The sequence below is a fragment of the Acomys minous genome (assembly GCF_964271855.1).
Source record: "Acomys minous genome assembly, chromosome: 9".
Taxonomy (NCBI): Eukaryota; Metazoa; Chordata; class Mammalia; order Rodentia; family Muridae; genus Acomys; species Acomys minous.
In genome coordinates, this window is record NC_140490.1 from 56224095 (window position 1) to 56241041 (window position 16947).

General features: G+C 48.4%; 1 protein-coding gene across 20 annotated transcripts in view; it reads right to left on the reverse strand.

The window, feature by feature from the left end:
* Positions 1-3902: 3902 nt before the first annotated feature.
* Positions 3903-16947, reverse strand: part of RREB1 (ras responsive element binding protein 1) — a 175780-nt gene continuing 162735 nt past the window's right edge. For 19 of the 20 annotated variants that reach the window (XM_084794878.1, XM_084794876.1, XM_084794871.1 and 16 more), the window contains 3 exons: positions 12260-12421; positions 5994-6797; positions 3903-5025 (listed from right to left, as the gene is read on the reverse strand). In XM_084794878.1, the coding sequence (XP_084651004.1) occupies positions 4547-5025; positions 5994-6797; positions 12260-12421 (1445 nt within the window). In that variant the 3' untranslated portion in view covers positions 3903-4546. The remainder of the gene's footprint in view (positions 5026-5993; positions 6798-12259; positions 12422-16947) is intronic. The other variant, XM_084794882.1, reaches the window with a different exon arrangement.

Consider the following 16947-nt stretch of genomic DNA (forward strand, 5'->3'; position numbering starts at 1 on the left):
GTGGATTCAGGACATTGGTGAGGTTTGGGTAAATGTCCCTCATAGGCCCATGCTTTGAAAGCTAGGCTGTGAGCCTACATGGTTGGGAGGTGGTGGAATCTTTAAGGTGTGAGACCTGGTGGAAGGCAGATACGCCCTACAGGGAGATTGGGATATCCAAACCTCTTCCTGGTCTTGTCTTTGCTTCCTAGCTGCTAGCAGTGGGCAGGAGTCTTTATTTATTTTTAGGTTTTCGAGACAAGTGTTTCTCTGTGTAGCCTTACTTGGCTGTTCTGGACTCACTCTGTAGACCAGGTTGGCCTTGAACTCACAGAGCTCCGCTTGCCTCTGCCTCCTGGGATTAAAGGGGTGCACCACCACACCTGGCTGAGCGGGAGTCTTTATAAGCAACCACCGTGATGCTTTGCCTCACCACTGGTCTAATCTTGGCTGTCAACCTAACATGTTTAGGAAGAGGGCTCCTCAGTTGAGCTGTTTCCATCAGGTAGACCCATGAGCATGTTTGGGGGTGGGGGTGTTCTTGATTTCTGGTTGATGTAGGAGGGCTCAGTCCACTGTGGCCAGTATTATCCCAAGCTAGGTAGTCCTGAGCTATATACATAAGAAGGGTAGTTGAAAGCAAGCCAGCAGTGACATTCCTCCATAGCTTCTATTTCAGGTCCTGCCGTGAGCCCCTGGCTTCTCTTGAGTGTGCACTGTCACCTGTGAGATGAACAGATTTTCCTCCCCAAGTTGTCCCACTGCTAGGCTCACTCGAGTCAGCTTACCTAAATTCTCCACCTTCCTAATGCCTGTCCCTTTAATACAGCTCCTCACATTGCTGTAACCCCCAGCCAATTATCTTCATTGCTACTGTTATGAATCATCAAGTATGTGTTTTCTGATGGTGTTGGGCGACCCCCCCCCCCCGCCCCCGGTTGAAAACCACCACTCTACACTCGGTCCCTTACAACTGCATGAGGGAAGAAAAGGCCAAGCGTTTTCCTTAGGAGTTACTAGTCCACAGGAAACGGACCCGCTAGTTCAGCTGCAGCTAAACAGGAGTCAAGAAGAGCCGTGTGGGCCTCGCCAGCTTCAGCCATCATCTCTTTTTCTTTCTTTCTTTTTTTTGGTTTTTTCGAGACAGGGTTTCTCTGTGTAGCCTTGGCTGTCCTGGACTCACTTTGTAGACCAGGCTGGCCTCGAACTCACAGCGATCCACCTGCCTCTGCCTCCCGAGTGCTGGGATCATCATCTCTTTTTCTACCACGTGGGTCCCAAGGATCAATCGCAGGCTGTCAGGTTTGATGGTAAGTGCCACCGAGCCAGCCTCCCGCCTTATTTCTTGAAGCAGGACCTCTCATTGAATCTGCGATGGCCAGACTGGCTGGTCTAGTTGCCTAGAGAGTTCCCAGAGCCTGTTTGTCTTTACCCGGCCCTGCCCTGCCCCCCAGCTGCCCATGCTGGAGTCAGACACATGCCACTTCACACACACAGCTTTTACGTGGGTTCCGGGGGTCTGAACTCAGGTCCTCAGGCGTTTGTGGCAGGCACTTTATGGGATGGGCCATCTCTTTTTAAGATGCCCAGGGTGCCCAGGCTTCTAAGGGCATCAGCCCTTGACAACCCCATGAACCTAAGACCTGGCCCAAGGGGGCTGCAGGCTTGGACACAGGACAGGAGGAACTCACGGATTGGTCATGCACCATTTTTTTTTTAAATATAACATTTATTGCTTAGATGGTTTGATACAGAACAGCTTTCTTTTCATTCTGAATTTGGAAGTTCTATACAACTGAGTACAAAGAGAAACAAAAAGTACCAAAACCAAACTTGTGATTCTGTTCATGTGGCATAAACCGGTTTTGTACATGACATGTAGCAGCAGTTTTTAAGTTCCCTTTAGAAAAATATGAATTCTAGACAGTTACTGTTGTTTCTGTTTAATGCATGGGCTGAAATCATCAGGGTCAACTTCCTTCTTGAAGAAAGAGAGGAGAGGAAAGAGACAAATGCGGGATGATCTGTCTGAAACCGGCATCTTATTCACGGAGCTTCCCCAGAGCTGCTTGGAAAACAGCGCCGTGGGGCCTTTTTGTTTTGTTTTCACAGCCAGGTATTTCATGTAGTGATTGAATCTCAGCATTGTGTCCATTAAAGAGAAAAACAAAAAAAGAACAAAAACAAAACAACAACAACAAAAAGAGAAAATTTGCACCTCAAATTTTTTTCAGAAGATCCATATATATATATACACATATATAATATATATATTTGTAAAAGCCCTGAGGAGAAAGAGAATCAAACAAAATGTATAGAAACAAATTAGCTGGACATGCAAACTACACTATGATTCACCCAGCGTTTAAACAAATCACAAATTTCACAGTTTAATATTGGGGGAGGAAGGCGGGCAGGACAACAAACAAATAATACATCTCTCAATCTCTAATAAAATGTGGCAAGACCTTATTGACTATGAAGGAACAGACCAGACTAAATAAAGCTTTAAATCAATAGTGATTATTGCCAGTCGCAGCCCTGGCTACGGCCGCTGCTGGGAGCCAATCCCTGCTACATCTTACCGCAGCGTAGAGTTCAGTCATGGCTTCTCCCCACAATATTATGAGTTTAGTGTGGAGAGTTGCAAAGGAAAACAAAACACAAGAAATCCCAAATAATAACAACAAAAATAACAATAACAATGTAATAATAATAATAAAAAACAACTAAGGGATGTAGGAGCTGGCTTTAACTTAGAAGACCATGGGGTCACTGGTTCTGATTTCTCGCTCTACAGTAAATAAAATCTCAAATTTAAACTGGTTCATACATCCCTAATACAGTTTAAAAAAATCATATATACCTCAACATTTTCCATATGTAAATATATCACTTTTCATTATCTCTAGAATACCTATCTTCCATTGAAGTCAGGGTGGTTGGATTTTAGCCACTAGAAGCTGGTGGACAAAAGGGTATGCCCGTCTCAACAGAGGAGCATGTGGAGCCCCAGGGCGAGGGGAAGCCGCGGAGCAGAGGAAGGCCTTGGCCTCCCCTAGAGAAGCCCGGAAGCTGTGCAGGCAAGGGACAAGCACAGGGGCTCTAGTAGCAGTGTGGCTCAGGCGTTCTCTGGCCTTAGCTAAAGGACAGGGTGCTGAAGAGAGCTCAGCTACAGGAGGAGAGGTCTCTCTTTGCTGACGAGGGAACTCTACTGCCTGTGCAGAATGCTCAGAAATAAAAGGAGTCCTGCTTTTGTGCGCCAGGGGCTTGGGCCAGTTAGGGGGTTGAAAGCACTTCTCTCTCCAGGCAACAAACCCACCCTGCAGGAAGGTGACGGCAACCCTCTCGTCTAAACCTTTGCACGTGTGGTCTAGCTCATCACCGGCAGTAGTATCTCATTGCTTTCCAAATGACAGTAGCGCAGCTGGGGGGATGCTTGGGCCCAGCTTAGCAGGATGGCTGGGATGCCTTGCAAGCCCCAGGTATGTCTCGGATGCCTGCTTCCCACCACTCCTGCATCCTTGCTCTTTCCTCTGAGCCACTCCTTGGCCATGCTTGGAGGACCACTCCTGGCCCCTGCTGGATTCTACAGTCATGGTAGAAAGGCTTGTCTTGAGTACAGTAGAAGAGCCATCACTGGTGTGCCAACAAAAGCTCCAGGCACACGGTATGTGGGGACCAGGTCTCCCAGGGCAAATATTGCCCATTTGTTTCTGCTGAATGCAGAGCCCAGCAAACTGATGAACTAATAATAATAATAATATTAATAATAACATTAATAACATATACCGAATGGGGAGAAGGGAAAATGAATATATGCTGTCCAGGCATGCCCTCCATAGGTTACGATGCTGGGGAGGCCACTCTTCTCTGAGAATTAAGAATCTGAACAGTAACCATTGCTAACACGGAGAGAGTGGGAACATGAGGTTGAAGCTGAACTCTTTCCTGGCTTTGGCCGACACCACACTGGGACCCTGCCTCAGCCATACCACAGCGGTCACAGCAAAGGCCAGACCACAGCTCCTCCACCAGGTGAACCAGAGAAAAAAGGGGCTAGCTTAGAAACCAGCCCCACACCCTCTTCCCTCTGGTCATGTACATGAAATTCACATCATTTTCTTCCAGTTATTGGCTACAGGGATCCAAGGGGGAAGGTTTTCTTCTTCTGCTTCCAGCTCACAGAACAAACAGTACTATCACAGATTCACAAAAACAAGCTCAAACACACCAATACGAAAGGTAATGTTAATGCTTAAACGAAGAGGTCCTCTGAAAAATTCATTAAAATAGTCATTTTGGGAGGGACACACCCACAGCGACATGGGAGGACCCGTAAGTAGTTAAGGCACTGGAGCCGGCCACACCGGGGGGCCGGGTGCTTGCGCACTGGGTAAGGCTAGTATGGCACGAGCTGGTTGGCCGCACGCCTGCTTGTCTCTCTTTTGCCCTCTTTCCTCTCTCTCTCTCCAGACAGCTGAAGGACACTGAGAAAACTTTGTGAAATCTATATTCGGGATGCTCTGCTAGCTTTCTCTGTGTGCTGACGGGACGGGGAAGGCTGTCACTCTATCCCCAAGAGCTGCGAGGCACTGTCGGAGGCCGCCAGGACTGGAGCAGGCCTCTTGCCACACAGCTCCAACAAGTCTTGCACAATGGCTGCTGGGCTCTGGGGGTCTGTGTCACCTGGAGACACCTGCTCCTTGGGGACGCTGTGGCTGGGCTCAGCTGCCTGCTCTGCTGCAGCCTTCTCTTCCTGGCTACAATCCTTCCCAGAATTGGCCAAGCTCTCTTTCCGGCTCCTGGTGACGGCCACATGGTTGCTGGTGCTGGGAGCGGATTCCGCCTCATTCTCTGAGACAGGGTTGTTAGCACTGTGGGTGGACTCATCCTCACTGTCCTCCTCAGCCCGCTCGTCCTTGTCGCTGTCCTTCCCGTGGTGCTTGCTGTGCCTCGCTTTCTGGTGGATCCTCTGGTGTCGAACTAGGCTGTGCTTTAAGGTGAAGGTTCGCTCACAGGTCTGACACTTGTATGGCCTTTCTCCTGAGCAACGGGAGAAGGAGAAAAAGATGTCCATTAACATGAAGGCCACTGGTTCCCACCTCCCCCACTCTACATGAATCCAGCATCCAGAACTAAGTAAACAGGCACAGGACCCACTCCTTACTGCTCAGGAGAGCCTTCTTATATATAACTGGCAAGGCTAAGGGTCCCATTCTTTCCCCTGTACCTCTCAGCATAGGTCTTCTACAGGCTGACATATATCCCCCTACAAATTGATCTTAAAAGAACTCCAGAAGTAAAGTCCCGCAGGAAGAATTATCTGTCCTCATCCAGGCTCTACAAGGCCAGCAACAGCTACCTAATCAAAGCCCAAGGACGTACAGTTTGGCTTTTCCTGACAGCTTACATATCAAGTTTCCAACAGCCGAGAACATATCTGGCTAGGACAAGGTACCAGCACGCCACACCTCAGTGCAGGGCCCAGCTGGCTCTGCCAAAGCTGCTGTGCATGGGACGCCATGATGGTGAGTTCTCTTTGGAGGGATGGTGGAAGGATCAGGAAGCTCTTTTTGGTTTCATGGTTCTAACCAGATTCCCCTGGCCCCTGTCCAAATAACAGAACCTTCTTTGGGGGTCTTTCACAACATGGGCCAGGCAAGCACCTGCCTTTCCCGGCGTATCCATGTGTCCCTCTCAGGACCTGGCTGAGGACTACCCTGGATGGACATATACCCACTCTTCTTGTTCTAGAAGCTTGTGGACAGGGTACCCACCCTCCCTATCTATAGGACAAGACTGGGGCTGAGTGACAGAGGGACCACCCTCCTGCCCTGTAGAAGGCTTGTGCCACTCCCAGGACTAAGCAGACAACTCCGTAAGACCCCCGGGTTTCCTCAGCTCAAAGGACAATCCCTGCATCCTGGCCAATTCTCTAGCCCCTGGCACTGACGATGACCACTGCAGGCCACCGTTGCCTCTTCTGGCAGACTGAGTCTGGTCTCTCATACCTGTGTGTGACCTCATGTGCCGGGTGAGGTCCTGCAGGGACCAAAAGCGCTTGTTGCATACACTGCAAACCTTCTTCCTCTTGTCCGCCTTACTGGCCATGCTTTTGGGGGAGTCTGTCTTTGGTCTCTTGTCACTGTCACCCCTCTTCTCAGCTGTGCCTTCCCCATCAGAGGGACCCTCTGTCTCTTCATTCTGTTTCTCCACAGAGGCCTCACTGGTTCCTGGTGTTGGATCTATCAGTGGGGATTCAGCAGGTTTCTCCTCAGGCTCGGGGGAAGGCGAGGGCCCCTCGACTGCTCTGCCAGCACTCTCATTCTCCACCGAAGGCGCCTCCTTCTCCTCCTTCTGCTCCTGGCAGCTGTGTGCCTTCCTGTGGCGACTCAGGGTGCCCAGGAACTTGAAGTTCTTCCCACAGGTACTGCAGCTATGCTTCTGCTCTTGCTGGGCTGAGCCTTGGCTGTCCACGGTGCCGGCCTCACTCTCGGCCAGCTTGAAGTCCATCAGCTTGCTGGCAAAGTCAAGATCCAGGCTCTGGTTGCTGGCTGTGTCTTCCTCTGGGGCATCTGCGTCCCTGGTGCTCTCTTCCACGCCACACTCTTCCTCTCGCTCCGAGTTCTCCTCAGTCCCCCTTTCTTCCTCCTTCTCAGGAGGGGCTGTCTCTGCTTTGGCCTCTTTAACAGAGAGGTCCTGAGTAACTGGGCTGAGCTCCACAGCTCCCTCTGATGGTGGCTGCTCTTTATCCCGTGCTGTGAGATCCAGCACCTCACCTGGGGTGATCAATGTGTCTGTGTCTGACTGGCTGTCTGTGTAAGCAAGCAGAGTGGGGAAGGAGTTCAGATGAGGTGACAGTGAGCATGCCCTTTTCAAGGGCTCTACTGGGACTTGGCTGGACCCACCCTCACATCCTGGATACTAAACCTAGTGAGGACTTTTTGAATCTGGAGTTGTAAGCCTTCACATCCACAAGCCTCAGAATTCCTGACCTCCACTGTCACACCCATGTACACTCATCTGTCCCCACCCCCAGGAAGGTGTGAGTGACTCAGGCAGTGCAGACAGAGAGGGCGTGCATTCCAGAGACTTGCAGTACTAGGGAGGTTGAGAAAGCCAAGTTGTAAAAGTTATCTTTCCAGTGCAAAGAACTTTTGCAAACATGCAACACACACAAGAACACCACCACCCTCTTCCCAATGTGGTCCGGGAGGAGTGTCACAGAAATGGCCCCACGTCCACCGGCACATCTCCAGGTAGAGGCCAGAGGCCAAAGATGCTCCTGCATCTGTAAGCGATGCTTGGGAGGACCTTTACTGCAAATGTGGTCAAGAGCACGTGGGGAGGGATGACAGGTAGCTCGGAGGGGCTGTGGGAATGTGAGCGAGCAAGAGAACAGGTATCTATAGGGTGAGCATCTGGCAGACAGTGACTTCTTGCTTCTATGTGTCTACCCCCCACCACAAAACATGAAAAGTCCACCAGCTTTCAGTGACATGGCCAATGTCAGTGACACCAAGGCCAGGCACATTGGTACACCCCTTTGACCTCAGCCCTTCAGGAACTAAAGCAGGTAGGTATGGCTTGAGGCCAGGCTGAGCTACACACTGAGTTCAAGGGCAGCTTGGGGTATAAGACAGTCGGGGTGTGAGTGGGGGTGACACAAGAATACATGAGAAAAAAAAAAGCCCATACCAAACAGTATCGGGAACATTACCCTTTCTTTAGGAGGGCTGAACAAGGACTAACTGTTAAGTGGAAGTGGGCTGAGAACTTTATGTTCAATTTACTACTAGGGGTGTTCAGTGTTTCCTCTGACCGCCCCCCCCCCCAGGGGTAGCAGATCCCATGCTAGGCGCATCACTGATCAGTGCTTGAGACTCTTTCATGCTGTGTGGAATAAGCCAGAAGGCTACCACATGCCCATCATTCCTTCTCAGAGTCAGATGCAACGTCATGTGCCATCAGGGCGGGTCTTAGGCTGGGGAGAGGAGCTGTTTCAGACATGGTACTAAGTGGGCCCATTTCTCCCTATGTCAATTTACTGATTTCATTCTCACAGCAGTAGAGGCTTCTGTGTGGGTATTAAGAGACTTCAGAATTAAACAAGTTGTTATGGTATGAAGATAATTTGTGACAAGAGGCAGGAATCCTGAGAGATGTATACTAATGTATAGGCTGTGCTTTAAGGGAAACATCTATGTTCATCTTCCAGAACCACAGAGAGCATCTACGGAATGGATTCTGGCTTAAACTCTAATATAGGGAAAAGCACAGAATGCTTAAATTGCTTACTTTGTGAGTAATTCTGTACGTGCATGTATGTGCTTGTGTGCACATGTGTTTGGAAACCAGAGGTCTACATGGTGTCTGTCTGTCTGTCTGTCTATCTATCTATCTATCTATCTATCTATCTATCTATCTATCTATCTATCTATCTACAGACATAGTCTCTTACTAACCTGATGTTTGCTGATTGGCCAGAATGGATAGCCAGGAAGCTCCAGGGGTCTTGCTCCCACATTGCTGGGATTTTAGGCATGAGCCAAGACTACTGGACTTATTTATTTATTTGTGTGTGTGTGTGGGGGGGTTGGTTTTTTTTGTTTTGTTTTTTTTTTTCAAGACAGAGTTTCTCTGTGTAATAGCTCTAGCTGTCCTGGAACTTGCTTTGTAGACCAGGCTGGCCTCAAACTCACAGAGATCCACCTGCCTCCACCTCACAAGTGCTGGGACTAAAGGCGTGCGCCACTGCCGCCACCACCACCAGCTGACTTATTTATTTTTTAATAGTACTAGGGATTGAACTCAAGTCCAGTTTAAAAATAAGGTTAATTTCTGGCTAATTCTACTTTTTTATAGTATACCCTAAGCTGTTCCTATTATTGTTTTTTTCAGCAAAAACTATTTATTTATTAGAAACAAGAGCTTGTGATATGTGTCCTAGGCTGGTCATGCTTCTCCCATCTCAACCCTAGAGTAGAGTGGGCTAAGCCAGCCCATAGGCTGTTCGAACTGGAGAGAATATATTTAAAATGATAAACTTATGAAAATAAAAATGAATTCTGAAACCCAACCCAAGTACATGCAGTAAGAGTCATTCCATTTGTGACCCTGTTCTGAGGGTAGATAAACTCTCCACGTGTACAGTGAGGCCCAGGCTTTGAGCAAAGGTGGCTTGGTTGCACTCCAGACTTCCACTAGGGGGAGTGTTTTAGCAGGCGGGCTGGGACCTGTTTTTGACACAGACATAAGGAGAGTGGTCAACTTGAAAGGACATGTCCTACTATGCCCTCTCCTCACACCTTCACTTCTAAATGTAGGTGGCCCAGCTCATCACTCCTCATGGGCAACGCACTGTTTCTCTGTGCCCAGTACTCCCCACTTAGTGCCCTTGACACTTGGGAAAATCACTGGAGGAGGCAGAATGAACGCTAGTAGATAATGTGTGCCCAGCTCCTCCACCAGGGCAGACTTGCACAGTTAAGGATCTCTTACTTCCTAGAAATGAAATGTCCCTTAGCTAATGTGACGGATGCAACTGACCTGCATAACTAGACAAACAGAGGTACCTTTGCCTGCACTTTGCCCGATGTGTTTAAGCTTGGGAAACTCTTTCAGGGTACCAGCCCATGTGGACAACAGGACTTCTGGGTTGGTAAAAGTGCCTTCTATCAAGGAACAGATTAAAAACATGTTTAGGGGATATGGCTCAGTGTTAAGAGCACTAGTTGCTCGTCCAGAGGACCTGAGGCTCAATTCCTAGCAACCACGTGGTGGCCGGCTCACAACCATTTATAATGGCATCTGATGCCCTCTGTCATGCAAGCGTACATGCAGACAGAGCACTCATACATATAAAAAAAACTCTCTGATTATATTGTAAAGGGTCCTGTCCAGATGCCTACAATGATGTGGCTCTTCACAGGAGTAAGGACCAAGAACATTCCTCAAGAGCAGGATGGGCACATCTGCCTAACAGAGGAAGAGTTTTGATTTTATTTAAAACTGAATAAGGGAAAACTGTCCCCCATCAGTATTTTTAGCACTGGGTTTAGGGGAAAATCTGGGTTCATTTTCATGGGAGACCTCATGTGGTTGGAAAAGTCAAACTGACATTACAAAACACGTTTAGGGATTTTAAAAGAATTTACCCTACGCACATAAAACAAGCCTCAAAAACTTGAGGAACTTCCTTGTCATTTCCTGTCTCTTTAAAGTCTGTTCAGGACTGATGAGATAGGTCAGTTGGTAGAGTGCTTGCCTACCCAAGCTGAGAGGCTTGCAAAGCCCTGGCTTTGCCCCTAAAAACTACATAAATTGCGTGTGGTGATATACTCCTGTGAGCACATCAGAGGTAGGAACAGGAGGATCAGAAGTTCAAGGTCATCTTAGAGTTTGAGGATAGCCTGGGCTATCCTGTCTCCAAGGTCAAAACCAGAAAATAAAAGAAACACCTGTCCCTCTACCCATCCCACCCCACCCCACTCCAGCTAGCATCACATAGACGGGGGTTTGTAAATTTCTCAGAGTCCTTAGCTCCTGTGTCTCATGTTCTGCTTTCTCTCCCTCCTAACCCTGTCCTCTCTCTCACCATGGGATGTGCCGGCAACTAAACCCAACACTCTTTGCTAGTTTCACAACTTTCAGTGACTTCTTTTCCCAGAGGTTTTGTCCCTTTAAGAAAATCTATATAACTTCTGGCACAGAGCCTTGGAAAAAGAAAACCTGTAATTGTAAACTTAAAAAATAAATATTCCCACAGGCTAATGCTTGTGCCAAAGCTAAGCTCAGACCATAAGCTCTGCCATCAGCAAGGCTCCTGTGAACGTCCCCCAGGAGAAGCAGCATGCTGAGACTGGGACTTTTCTGAGGACGTGGGTTTCCAGCCCAAAGCAACCCCCCCCCCCCCATGTCAACTGCCTTCCTTCTTGAACTGGTTTGGGGAGAATCACAGGACCATTCTGTACAGCAGGCTGTAAGAGAATGTTCCAGTCTAATAGGTACTGTGGCAATGATGGTTAAACATTAACCGGACAGTCTGAGGCAAGGACGGCGGCCCTGGTGCCTCAGGGTTCCTGTAGCTTGGGAAGCAGATGAGGCCGGGCTCACAGGGACTCAGCCGTGGCAGGATACCTTTCTTTACTCATAGATCTGGAGAATTACGTGGACATGAAAGTCCGGGGTGTCGAAGTTGTGGAGCTAGAAAACCCAGGCAGAGTGAAAAGTGTAGGGAGGGTAGAGGGGGCTCCCCACTGGGGTCAGCTCTGTGATGTGTCATCCTTGAGGTAAGGACAAGGGGGTCAAGGGTTGGGATCAATGGCTGTCACTCTGTCCACAATGACTCCTAGGGCTGGGGTGCTTCCCAAACTACACAGCACAGCACTCTATCCCACCCAAGTCTGAGGAGAAGTCACAAGACACAACTGCAATCCTAGATAAACACATCTGTGGCTTAGATTCCAGCAATGGGCAAATGCCAACTTCCAACGCCCACAGAGCTGAAGCCTGCATTTGCAATGCCTGTACTGCTACCTGGCTGGACTACGTGGCCCTCAGCAGCTTAGTTTTTATATGGTGCGTTCCAGGGGTAGGGACCAGCGTACTCGAGCAGTTGAATTACGGAGTGTATTAAACAGAGGTCACGAGCCAATACAGAAGCTGAAGGGGTGAGGGTGGCATAAAAGGAATGGGGCAGTGTTAATTACTCTGTAAGGGTTGGAGGGAGGAAGCACACATCAGCACAGGAGAATAATACCCGGATCCAGGTCAGGCAGAGTCGTGATTAAGAAAGGGCATGCAGAGCGCTTTTTCAAACAAGGACAGGTTTACACTGGGAAGAGTTATTGAATAGAGATGTCCCGCCTTGCCCCACTCCCCCAACTAAAAGCTTGGGGTTCACAGTTCCTGCTGCTCAAGTACAGCTCAAGGAGGCCGAAGAAGCTGGGTCCCCCAAACTTCAGAGCTTCCTGTTTCCTTTAGCAATTTATACTAGGAGCTAAAAAACCACCCTGCTCATCCCACCTTCCAGGATCAGAACAATGGCAATTTCTGGAAGGAAGGTGCTGGGTCTCTCCGCTAGCAGCTCCAGAGTCCCCTAAGCACTGACACTATCTCCCCAACTCCACAGGTCTTGGTGTCAGGCAGTCTAGGCAAGGATTAGGCTTCCGGTCCCCTAAGCTGCGGCTGCAGTGGTCCAGCTCACACAGCAGCTCCCACGGAGCCCTGCAGAGCACCCTCTTCTCACTGTTTCTCCATCACCGGGAGGCTCTACCTGTGCTATCATGGGATCCAACATCACCCTCTTTTGGGGGAATAAGCCCGTTTCTTCTCAGGGAGCAGGTGGTAACTCCGTGTTTGCGCAACTGGTGGCGTTCACAGTTAGATTTGGTAGAAAAGAAGGCGTCGCATTTTTGACAAGGGAAGGGTTTCTGACCTGAAGCAGGAAAAAAAAATATGTATTTATCTGGCTTTCTACTGCAATGAAAAAGAAAAGCTTCTTTTTGATTTACTCTCCTTGGATTGCTGGCATTTGTTCACCCCTCCACCCTTTCCTTTTAAGACAGCAAGAGAAACACACTTAAAATAAAAAACCAAGAAACAACGACAAAAATAATCACTTTCCCTTAACCTTTATGCAATGGAAGGAGCCGTCAGTCCAACAACTAAAAGAAAGTTACTAGTGAAACCAAGATACATGTGTTTGAAGCAAGACAATAACAAATGTTAACACCACCACAAGATTTTTAAGGCCCGGCAAGCAATGCCTATGCAACCAGGGGAAGAAACCACCTGGCAGGCAGCACTAAAGGTGAGGAGAAGGAACAGGGAAGCAGGCTCAAGGCCCCCAGGGGAGATCATGAACCCCTGACAACCTTCAAGGCACATCTTGAGAAATCAGAGTGAGCCTTTCCTCCAATGTGACAGGTGTTCCCCTTCTTGACAAGGTCGTTGGGGCCTCCCTCAGAGGAACGTCTGCAGCCACTGCTACCTAGCCCTTACTGGACAGGAGAACGCATCCCACATGCTGCCAGGTTCTCTTTCTTATTCTTGCTGTGTATGGGCTAAGTACTAAGTGACAACACTAAGCTGTGCCTGCAGCAGGCTATTTGTTCTGCTCCACAGAGGCACAGATGCTAGGCTGGCCCAAGCCCTAAGCCACCGCTACAAACGGGGTGATGCGTTGGGAGGAGAGGCCTGCCTCCTCTCCCAGGGGAGGTTTCAGCTTTGGCCTGCTTATATTCTTCCTCTATTTGATTCTCTGTGCATTGTAAACATTGTGCTTCAAAATGCATTGGAAGGTCCCCTGTGGCTAGTCCTGGGCTTGCGTGGGTTGACGGTGGAGGGGAAAGGGCAAAGGGCTCAGGGGGGGAGCGTGCATGACAAAGTAGGACAGGAGAACAGGGAAAGATGGAGGCAAAGGAAGGGGGGGAGAAACAGAGAGGGACGAGAGAAAGGAGGGAAGGGAAGGAAAGAGGAGGAGGAGAAAAGGAAAAGGGGGAAGGAGAAAGAGACAAGAGAGAAGGGAAGGAGGAAGAGAGATGAGGGGCAAGAAGGAAAAATAAAAGGAAGAAGAGAGGTAGGAAAATTGGAAGGGCAACGGGAAAGGGCAGCATCCCAAGCTTTAGGGGAGAGAGGGCAATGGTGGACTGGCCTCGCTCCCAGCTGCCCCCCTCCAGTTGCCAGATTCCAGGTGTCAGTTCCTGACTCCACTAGGGATGAGGTGTTGTGGACTTAAAAAGAAAAAAAACAACAAAAACCTTAGAGTTGTTGCCTGGCGCTGTAGGCAACCGTCCCTACCTAACAGGAAGAGCCACATGGCATAGCTCCCAAGAAACACAAACCAGGGACCTTCCCTTTACATTAATACTTCAAGCCTGGCAAAGCTTGTGCCGCTCACTGCAGAGCCCCCCCCCCCCCCCAGGGCTTGCTGCTGGGACCAGCCAGGAAAGGCTTCTTGTTTTCCAGGGTAAGAAAGGCCCAGGGTGCCTATGACAATGCAACCCATACTGTCATCAGGACTAATCAATCAATCAATCAATCAATGAAAGGCAAGGGACATTTAACCCCTCCTGAGAGCACACACCTTTTTTTTTTTTTGAGGGAGAAGGGAGAGAGAGAGAGAGAGAGAGAGAGAGAGAGAGAGAGAGAGAGAGAGAGAGAGAGAAAGCACACAGTCTTTATGAGGACACTCCCAGACCTCCAAGGGAGCCATATGACAGTCAAGATGAACCAGGGATGCAGCTCAAAGACACAGCTCTCAGCTGGTGCTGATGAGGCCCTGGGCTTCAACTACAGCATTGAAAAGAGCTGTGGCAGCAACAACCACCCACGAAACCGAACGCCTAAATGCTCTGACTCCAGCACACAAGAGGTGTATGGGGTTGAGGTGACCAGAGAGACATGAATGTTTGCATCAATCCAAGCATATTTAGAGACCTTGGAAAGACCATATGAAAATCCTGTCATGTGTACAGACAAGGGACCTTCGAACGCTAGTTGAGAAACCATCAATTGCTTGGTGAGTCCTCTGACATGGGTCTGCAGGAATTTTCTGCTAAAAGCATAGAAAACACCCTCATTTAAGGAAAGAAAACAGAAACAAAAAACTTGAAGCAACTGGTTGTAACATTTTGCTCTGTATTTTCCAAGTGGCTCCTTTTGCTTTTCATTAACAACTGAACACAATATTTTAAAATTTCCTTTGTCAAAAAGCAAGATGGCAGCTTCTTCAGGTCTGGCCAGAGGGCGTTAGAGAACCAGGGAACAAGGAGCTGGGGTGCAGCTGGTGGCAGAGCATGTGCTAGGCAGCATTCTAAAGCACAAATCAAGTACCAGTACCAAAGTGGGGGAGGGGCTAAAAAAAGAAGAAGAAGAAGAGGAGGAGGAGGAAACGGCTAGAAGCTACTCTACTGAGATTTTTAAAGTTATTATTATTTTTATTTGTGCCTTTGTGTGTATGAGAACTCAAGCATTCAGAAGATGACCAACTTATTGCATGGATGCTGGGATCTGGACTCTGTTCTTAGCTACCCAGCCAGTTCCCTCACTCATCATGCTGGGATTCTAGATTTCACAATAAAATGGTAGATTCCTATCTATTAAGTGATTTATTTATTTTAAAGTTTTCACATGCTTTTCATTTATAGGTGGTTGGGACAGCCAGGCTGTATTCCATGAAGGAGTCATATTGGTGGTAATTAAAAAAAAAAAAAAAAAAAAAAAAAAGATAGTTTGGTGGTACCCGAGCATTAAGTCATAGGAAGGAACTCAAACTGGCAAATAACACAATCATTTAAAACTCACATGTTTACTGGGGGGAAAAAAAAATTAAAACAGCAGTACAAGGGCTGGAGAGATGGCTCCGCAGTTAAGAGCACTGGCTGCTCTTCCAGAAGTCCTGAGTTCAATTCCTAGCAACCACATGGTGGCTCACAACCATCTATAATGGGATCTGATGCCCTCTTCTGGCATGCAGGTGAACATGCAGATACAGCACTCACATACATACATTAAGTAAAAACAAAAACAAAAACACACAACAACAACAACAACACCCCACCAGTATGCTTTTTGCCTTGTGGAGATGCAACAACTGGTGACTTTAAAAAAAAAATAATTTCACAGTAGATCTGAAAATCCCAAGTAGGCTCTACCTATTGTATCATGATTTGGATGGCCACTGGTAGTTTTCATATTGTGTATGTGCACACGTGTGCCATGAGAGGGGCTGTAATCATAAAGAACTAACTTTATACCCAGGCCCTGTATGTCCCCCACCCCAACGTGAACATTAAAACCACCAGTCAGTCAATATTCATTCATGCAGAGCAGTCGGAGAAGGAAGAGAGGCAGTGTCTGAAGGCACTGGGGACAAAGCCAGGCAGAAGGGACAAGAGTTGTCTGAGGACAACAGGACCTTGTTTGTCAAGTTCCAAACAGACGAGCTGCAAATGTTCTCTGAAGAGAATCAAGGTTAGAACTAGCCGGTGACTGACTCGCACGGAGTATTTTATGTGGTGACAAGACTGTAAGAGCTCAAGCGTCCCTGAACTTTCCACAAACTCTAGGGCCAAGATGTCGTTATTTTGGTGCCTTTTTTTTTTTTTCCTTCTTCTTCTTTTGCAATCAAAGCTATCACTTAGCAAAGGGGTAAGGAGTACTTGCTGTTCTTGAAGATCTGAGTTTGGGTCTCAGCACCTACATTTGTTGGCTCAAAAACACCCATAGCTTGGGCTTCAGGTGATCCAACAGGTACCTGCACACACATGTGTAGGCATATACATAAGCATATGTACATAAGCATAAATTAAACCTTAGTAAAAGGCAGCCAGGCACAGCTGGTGCAAGTTGCTTTCTATACTGTTAGGACATCTCCCGCATTTAAACCTCAGTGCTTGCTACCCTGTTAGCAGTGGGTAGGAGGTGGGAGGGAAGAGCCCAGGAGCTGGCAAAGGAGCTCAAAGCACCCATGAGAAAGTGGGCAAGCTAGGGAACCCCAGATGTTATGGCTGGAGGGGTTCTCAGTAATTGCACCATCCTGACCCGTCACCGTGGAACACGGAACCAGAGCAAAGGGAAGGAGGAAGCGATGAGGACAGAAGCTGAAAGGGACTAGTTGTGTTTGCTGGCCTCTGTCCTCCTGTGGCCTAAAGACGCAGGCTGAGATGCTCAACAGGGGAACTGGCACAAACAGTGCAACCTTGTCTCATGAGGTACAACGCGTTCAGGGAAAGAACAGTGAGTGAGCCACAGGTTGGAGAGAGCTGGAGGAGGGAGGGAATTGAGTGTGTAGAAACCACACAAGAGGACATGAAAGACAACAGCTTCCTCCTCAGATGCAGATCCTGGAACCTAAGCAGGGTAAAGGGCTAAAGCCCTGTTTGTGCTGGCAGCCAGCATCTGGCCCCTTTGCTCCGCTGTAGGGAGTGGGTAGACTGGAGAAATGTGTGAGGCAAAGCA